The sequence below is a fragment of the Chaetura pelagica genome, unplaced genomic scaffold (assembly GCF_000747805.2).
Source record: "Chaetura pelagica isolate M959 unplaced genomic scaffold, ChaPel_1.0 scaffold72, whole genome shotgun sequence".
Lineage (NCBI taxonomy): Eukaryota > Metazoa > Chordata > Aves > Apodiformes > Apodidae > Chaetura > Chaetura pelagica.
Genome location: NW_009952560.1, coordinates 2931619 through 2939938, shown reverse-complemented (window position 1 = coordinate 2939938; position 8320 = coordinate 2931619). Strand labels below are relative to the sequence as shown.

At 46.2% G+C, this 8320-nt stretch overlaps 1 protein-coding gene across 1 annotated transcript in view; it reads left to right on the top strand.

Annotated features, from left to right (window-relative positions):
• Positions 1–8320, top strand: part of VPS53 (vacuolar protein sorting 53 homolog (S. cerevisiae)) — a 62326-nt gene that overhangs the window by 3164 nt on the left and 50842 nt on the right. Inside the window, exons 2-4 of the mRNA XM_010009124.1 lie at positions 2427–2507; positions 3574–3623; positions 4416–4482. Coding sequence (XP_010007426.1) covers positions 2427–2507; positions 3574–3623; positions 4416–4482 — 198 coding nt within the window. The remainder of the gene's footprint in view (positions 1–2426; positions 2508–3573; positions 3624–4415; positions 4483–8320) is intronic.

Genomic DNA, 8320 nt, shown 5'->3' with positions numbered 1-8320 from the left:
GGTCCCCGCTCTGTGTGAGGGCCCGGGCGGCTCTGCCGGGCCCGGGATGGGCCTCGTCCCTCAGCGAGCTCCGGGGCCTCTGTGCTGCGCCCCACAAAGCCTTGGGCTGGTCGTGCTCGGGGCCGGTGCCTGGCGGAGGGGAGCGCCTGCCCTGCGGCCTGTGCTCCGGCTCCTGGTTGATTCTCCTTCTTTAATGTGTAAAGCAGCTTAATGGAGTTCTGGCTTGGTCAGGGTAGTTCAAGTGTCTTGGCTTGACTTTTGTGATCAATATGATGTTCTCTCTCAAGGCCCCCAGTGTTCCCTGAAGCCCTGTGTGGCACCTGGAGCTGCTCTGCTGGAGTCTGCCTGAGCTTGCACTGACCTCAGCCAGCCCTGCTGTCTGAAGAGCTCTTTCTTGTGCTAGAAACCTCTTGACAGCACCAAGAGCTGTCTCTGGAAGTATCACTCAAGTTTTCTCCTGTGTTGAGGCTTGTGGATCAGTTTTTGTGTCTCTCCTCAGAGGACTAGGGTAGAAGAAGCCTGTGGTAGCTGGTGCAGCATTTCATGTGAGCCCAGCACTAGAAGGTGGGGAGGGCAGCCCAGCTTGTCTAGGTGCTGTGTCAGCTTTGGGATAATGCTCCACAGAGAGACCCCACATACTCAGTCTTTCTGTAGGGTTGGCACATCTGCAGTAAACCACTCAGTAATATTTACTAAAACCTTGGGAATTGCTAAATGAAATACCAGCTTCTAAAGGAGACCTGGAACTTGTCCAGAAGAAGAATCCTTTGTACTTTGTGGAGCCTGCATATCTGAAAGCCAGAGCAGCCTGCTGTGATTCCCAACGTTGTACAGCCTAAGAAAGTTACCTAGTGACATTTTTATCAAGAACAAAATGTCTCTGTGAGGTAAAATGTGCCTTTTAGAGACAGCTTTGGCTTGAGGTTTTGAGCAACCCACCACATCCCTGGCTCAGTTCTTCTAACAGATAATAAAGGTAATTACTTTAACAAGTGATGAGGTTGTAGGCAGGAAGTGACACCCTGAGCAAGGGGAGGTGGTGAGGGTGACACTGCCTTCTGCTACTCCTCAACCTGATAATCTTGTTCCTGTGAGAATTCCTTGCTTATCTTTGGGCAAAACCTGCCTGGTTCTGGTTAAATGAGTAGAACTGGCTCAGCTGACTCCTGCCTGCAGACTGGTGGGGTGATGGTTCCTGGTTAATGGCCTGTGGTTAGGACCTGGGAGTAGCAGCTTTAGCCAGCAAAGCTGCCTGGAGCATCAGTCCCTATCTGCGGTTTGAGAGTGGAGTTCCTGACTGTCTTCTTTACTTTATCTTCTGTCCCACCTCTTCCTTCAGGAGCTCTTAATTCATCTGGAGATGAGTGGTTAATTGAGCTGGAATTGTGAGCCCAGAGCAGGACAGGCTGGTTCTGATGCCACAACCATGCTCTGATGATGGGTTAATAATGTCAGAGTAACTTCCTCATTCAAGCATGACCTCGTGCGTATTTAACTGCTGCCTGCTTCTCCTTGGCCACAGGAGCAGCTTTGGGAGCTTCAGGGAGAAGTTGCTCCCATTGAAACGGCCTCACAAAAACGCTGCCTTTAGGCTGCAAAATATGTAAAAACATTTAAATGCTGCATGTGACCAGGGTGACACAGAGAGGGGACACTGTGGTGGGAGCTGGGCAGGGCTTTGACTGGAGTGCAGGGCTGGTGGCTGTGTCAATCTGGAAGGAATGTGGTAGCAGAGGAGGGAACACTGTTTCAGTCTGTGGGGGCAGAAAGCAAAGCCTGGCAGCTGCGTTTGCATCCTTTGAGCTGCTTCTGAGGAGGGATGAGACCTGTTTGCACCACAACTGCTCTCTTCCCTTTCCTGTGGGCAGAAAGAATCATTCAGCAATTCTGCTTCTCTCCCTGTTTTTTTCATGTGCAAATGGCAAACCCCAGTCTCCAAGGAACTTGTACAACCATTTCCTAATTCACCATGTTTCCTATTAACCTGGTTGTGAAAAGCAAATCCTCCAGTTCTCAGCCCAGGGCCTTGCAAGGATAAGGGCAGTGCCTCAGCAGGAGGTTTCATTTCCTGGCAACAGCAGAGGCATCTGCTGGGGTTGGGATGCATAATTAATGGCCCATGTGTCTTAGTAATTCCTTGCACAGGATGGGTTGTGCTGAGGCTGTCCATGGAAGTGTGTGTGTATTATCTGTGTCTACCCAGGCTGATACCCACAGGAATTTTAATAGGTCAGACACCTCCAGAGCACAGAACTTCTTTGCTCCTGGGCAGAGGCTTGACCCTTCTCTGTGCATGCTTCTTAGAACAATACTGTGAAACACCACCAGAAGTGGGTGCTGAAGAAACTAAAAGTAGTAGATACAGTGTAAAGTTACAGAAGTTAATGGTTAAGGATGTTGATTGTATTTTTCCTTCCTCTCTTCAGGTGTTTCCCAGCCAAGATCCTCTGGACAGAGCAGATTTCAACGCTGTTGAATACATTAATACTCTCTTTCCCACTGAGCAAGTAAGTAGTGCCCATAGCACAGCCCCCTCTGTGGAGGGGTAACCTGATAGTAAGTGACTGATGGCAGGTTTGAACCTGTACCCAAGCCTTTTCTTTTAAACAGGTAGTAAAGCTGTAACCATAACAACTTCTTCCATTCATGTCTCATGAGGTTCACTGTCATCATGGAGTTTCTTGCCACCCAGGGTTCTTGCTGTAGGAGAAGTCCTGCAGTGATCTGTGGAAATTCATTAGTTTTCTCAAGAGGTTTCTCTGGCAGTAAATTTCATTACTTGTCCTCTATTAATAATTGGTGGATCCACAGGGGTTTTAGCCAAATAAGGCAGGTGTCTTGTGTGAAATGTCTCTAGAGAGTCATTCATGTCTGAAACTTCACCTTTGTTTTGAGACAAAGTAAAGAACAAGGTTGCCATGGGCTCATATCCATACTATGTCTTCCTCAGATCAGCCCCAGTGGCAGCTTTGGACTAAGCTATTACAAAAATAAGGTGTTTCTGCAGCTGAAGATCAGGCTGTGAGTCAGTTCTGACATTTACAGTATTTAGGATCATCTGCAGCACCAGCTTTTTAGGCTTTCAGCAGTTTCTAGTCAGCTTGTGGGTGGTGCTGGCTTGGCTTTTTTCCCTTTGCCAGTATTGGAGAGCTGTTCCCCCTGCAGTTCCCCCACCCCTTGTGTAGTGTGTCTGGGCTCTGCAGGAGGGTCCCTGCCCAGGGAAGGGGAGGGCTCAGTTCCCACTGCCCACTGGAGGTCACTGTCACCACAGCATTTGGGGAGCAGCTCAGCTGTCACGGCAGGGCTTGGGGCACCCTGCTTGCCTGTGGCTGGGTGGGAAGCAGGGAGCCCCAGGGCTGCACCCTGTCCTGCCTGGGTTTTATTGCTCTTCATTATATGAGTTGAGGAGCAGCCACGTTGCTGTATGTCTTGGTTCTTTGGTAGGCAAAACAAAGTCATTGCTCTCCTCTTTGTCAAATGCCACTCAAGAGAAAGTGTTGGGTGGCACAGCTGATGTGTGTTGCAGAGAACAGCTCCCCATTTCACTTCTCTTTGGTTTTTTTCCTGCTGCAGTCTTTGGCCAACATCGATGACGTTGTGAACAAAATCAGATCAAAAATAAGGTAAATGTTTCTCCATTTTGTTGCATCTTGGGTGGCCAAGTAGTCTGGTTGTCACTGAGTCTTCATAAATACAGCTTTTCAGTACAGATGATAGGAATCAATGGGCTTCAGAGGGTCAGTCTCAAGTCTAATAGTGGGACAGAGACAAAGATTACTCCTGTAATTATAATTATTTTTTTATACTTCACCCCTACTGTATAATGGGTGTCTTTTAGGTTATTTTAGCTGGTTGCAAAGTAGAGCTTTGAAAAAACAATGAGCTAAGGATCAGCAAGTACCAAATTTTAGTACAGGCTGAAGGCTGAGAGAGCAAACTACCCAGAACATTTGATTGCTGAAAGCAAAGCAAGGTCAGTATAGCAGTTGTAAAAACCTATATTTTGTATATTTTTAAGTTGTCATTATTGGTACTAAAAGTACGTAATAAATACCGTGTACAGGAAACACTTAATGTCCTGTGCAGTCTGGCAACACCAATCTGAAGTCATTGAGACAGCTCTTTAATGTGTGGAAGGTGGAAATGAGAACAGACAAGGGAAAGCTGACAATAGTGCTTAAAGGGAAGAGAAATGTGAGAAGCTCTTGATTAAATGAGGAAATGTTTGTTAATTATTTTTTTTTTATTATGTAAGATAGTGGTGTGTTACAGAGAGAGAGGACAAAAAAGTGAGTTCAGCAATGGTAGCACCAGCTATTATATTTTCAATCTGTTCTGTAGCTCTCAAGGTTCCCCCAGTTGTTTGGGTCAGGCACATAAAGAATGAGATTGACATGATGGGCTCTTTTCTCCAGGAGGTTGGATGAGAACATCCGGACTGTGGTGAGAGGACAGACCAACGTGGGACAGGATGGCAGGCAGGTATGTGCACCTCATCTCTGGGGATATGCTGAGTTTTGGGGTGGCTCTGGCAGGTAGACACCAGCTCTCATTGTTCAGGAGGTGATTCTGCTGTCTCTTGCACTAATGGCTTTGTGAGCTGAGCAGCTGTGCTGCCCTGCTTTTTCTGATCACCTTCCAAAGGGAAGTGAATGAGAAATTGATTTAAAAATCAAAAGCAAAACCAGGAGAGCTGTGGTTGTGCCACTCTGAAGCTAATGATAAAATGAATGGGATTAAATAGGTACAGGCACATTTGCTGCTGAGTGAGGATCAATAAAAGGCTATTTAGCTTTTTAACTAGGGTGTTTGCTGAAGTATCCTGAGTTGCCAGTGACTAAGCCTGATGACTGAGTGCCAGTTCATCTTGCTTGTCTCACTCAGTGATCACTGAGTGCCTTTTGCTTGATCAATGTGTTTGCTTGGAGCACAGCACTGAGCAGCAGAGCTGGGGCTGCCCTGGGGGAGCACTGAGCTTGAGCCTCCTGGTACCTGCTTTGGAGGTATCTCTTTAGAATTCTTCCTCTACCACAGAGTCCATGGCCTGGGGCGAGTTATTTATCTCATCTGTACCTTTTTATTGCCTTCAGAAAAACAGGAGATGCTTACCTCTCCTAGCAGAGCTAGTTTAATGGTTGCCTGGTTGTCTGAGTAATGCTGTTTAAACTGGGGATGTGCTTGGGATGTGGCATAGGGAGTGGTGCTGCCTTTTATCACTGTACAGGGATGAGGCAAGGGATCAAGTGGGGAGGCAATTACAGAAGTTGAGGGAGTAGAAACTAGTGCAGTGCTTGGAGAGTTTGGGTACTATTGGAAAGCTGGTGCTGTTGTAATCTTAAGGGCCTACTTGAGGTGACAAATTCGGAGAAGATCACAAAAAGGTGGAATGGAGAAGAGCTGTGGATGAGAATTGCCTGGAGTGCCTTAAGGTCCTAGGAATGAACAGGGTGGGAGATGAACAAAAGTGGTCAGCTGTGCTTGCAGGATACCAGGAGAGTCTCAGTGCTGAGAAGGTTCAGCAAGTTTTGTTTAGAGCTTTGCCTTGTGTTTTTTCACTCCTGAATCCCTTTGAAGTTCCCCAGAGTATGTACAGGTGGAGCTGGGCAGGATCCTGCTCTGAAGCACTGGGGAGGCAGGTCCCTCTGTGCAGCTCTTCATTTTGGTCAATTCTAAAGGAACCAATTCAACTCCTGTCCAAGTGAAAATCTTCAAGCATGGGTGTGTATGTGGCATGTCTGTGCAGAGCATCTTTCAAGTGGACTGCAGGTGCAGTTAATCACAAATATTCCTGTATTTAGCTGTCAGTTTTCCCATTTTCCCTCACTTTGCTGCTTAGCAAGGTAGAAGCAGAGCTTGCAGTTGCACAGACTACACAGGCTAAGGCCAGACAGCCTCCCAGAACAGTTGTTTCTTTAAGAGATCCTGACAAATACTGAAACCATTCAGTTATTGCAAGTGTTAGTTCTGTGGTAAGAAGATGGTTTGAATCTGAAACACTATAAGCTTTTTATTCCTGCGTGTCTAATCCAAGTCTTCCATTTCACACCTGGATTGCATTTCATATGTGAATTGCTGGAACCAAACAATTAGAGTGGCAGGACTTGGCTGGATCCTGAGGTTTAAAGCAGCAAAGGAGCATCAGGAAGCTCAGGCCTTGCATCTTATCTTTTGGGAGGGACCAGCAGCAGAAGAGGTCATCTTACAGTCCTGGGGAGCTCTTGAATTGCAGCTCAGTTTGAGGGGAAATTTTATATTTGTCCCCCCAGAACCAAACAGAGGAAACCTAGAGGAAATATTTTCTGTTCTCCTGCTGCCCTACTTTCTCTGAGCAGTGTATCCTGTGTGCCTGGGGGAGGGAGGCAGATGACCACCCTATTGATACCCAACTGTGGGGGTGACACCCTTGCTTTCCAGCTGCCTGCTCCTGTGCTGAATGGTGCCTTTGTTTTTCCAGCTTGTTTTCCAGGGAATCAAGGATGCCTAGAAATGTTTGCATAGAGCAAGAGGCCTGGCTTCTCACACTTGGAGAGACAGGGTTTCATTTTCAAATGTATGATAAGAAATTGTTTTGAAACAACTGGAAACAAGGTGCCTTGAAGACAAGTCAGTGCTCTGCTAGGAAGGGAATTAGTGTGGCTTATTTACCTTATTTACCTTTTCTGCTAGTAGTTTGTAGTTTGAAATCTATAAAATCAGGTATCTATAAAATCAAATCTGTAATATCAGATACCACTGATCTTCTTCTGATCTTCTATTCTTATTAAATTAGTGGGAAATTTGTATCCTCAAGACCAGTATTTCCCTGCAGAATTTGACTGAAGTGTCATTCTGTGAACACCTCCCTTGGGAAACCCAGGATGAAGATCATTATTGCATTTTTTGTAGTAACTGTAACTGCAAACCACCCTTCATTAGTAAAGAAACAGTTGGCAACGAACTTGTGCAATAGGGTTGAAAAAAAAGCTTAAAACCATAGCAAAAAGTTTAACCTCCAGATACTTCTTCCCATTTATAACGCTTTCTCACCATATGGCATGTCCCCAGCCTGTAGTGTGCAGTACTTGCAGCACACTGGGTTTTGAAACAGCAGTTCCTATCTTTTGACTTAACTTCATCCCTACTTCCACTGGTTTGGAGACCAAGAAGGTTCCTAGAAGACAAACTAAGGGTATTGGGCCTTTAACAGCCTTTGCTTTCTCTTTGGGGATGGGGTGATTTCCCAGCTGAGCCCAGCAAAGCAGCTTTTCCCCTGGTGTGGAGGAGCAGTGAGTGCTTCACTGAGCCTTGCTGAGAGCTGCACCTTTGCAGCCGTCCAGGAGAGGGGAGCCCAGCCTTGTTTTTGAGACCAGGGTAAGGTTTTACTGATCGCTTATGGTGAGGGAGTGCTGCCAGTGAAGAAATGTCTGAATACTGCTGCATGTTACTCTCCCAGTTAGAGCAATCTAAATCCCAGTCAGACCCAGTGGGGAATATGCAAGTGAAGCCATGGGAATGTGTTCTCCATGCTCCTTGAGGAAAAGGAGACCTTAGGGGGAATAGCAAGTTCAAAACCCTAATTGCAGATCCAGCCCCTATACTCCCTGTGATTGAGTCTCCTTTCCCAGTCTGGCCTGTGCTGTGGCACTGGTAATGGTGGGATCACACTCCTGTGCTCCACCTGGGTGCCCAGATCATTGACCAGGACTTTGAGGTGAATTGTAGGTATGTAAGAATAGTTTTTTTAAGTCAGTCTTTAACTCTTAAACTGTTTCCCAAGTAGCCTTGATCACATACACATATTCATATAAAATAATATTTAGATGCTTGAAAAAGCAGATTCTAAATCTAAAAATAAAGTCGATCAAATAGAAGTGGCCCCAAGAGAGTTATTTAAGCAGCTCCAAAGACAGGAATGCTCCCTTCTCCACAAAGCTTAATGTTTCCCAGTTCAAAGTATCTGCCTTCTTGAAATTTTGCCCTAGAATTTCCTCCAAATGCAAAAGCCTTAAAATAGTCTGGCTCATTTGGCTTCCCCTTCCTGGTGCGATATTTCAGTAAGATCTGGAGACAATACCACGGACTTCAGAAATTATCTCACTAATGATCCTTTTATGGGAGGAAACAACAGTCGTGGGTGGAACATTCCTCTGCAGGGCGTAATCAAATTTTCCTTGGGAGTCCCAGACTTGGGCTATTTGGGATGCCTTGGGAGAGGCTGGGAATGCAGGAGCTGCTGTGGTTCAGTTGTAACAATATGTGGTTCAGGCTGTGCCTGCAGTTCTGGGGAGCCAGCACTATCCCATTTTTCCTCTGTAAGGTTTTTCTCCAAGCTGCTGCTGAA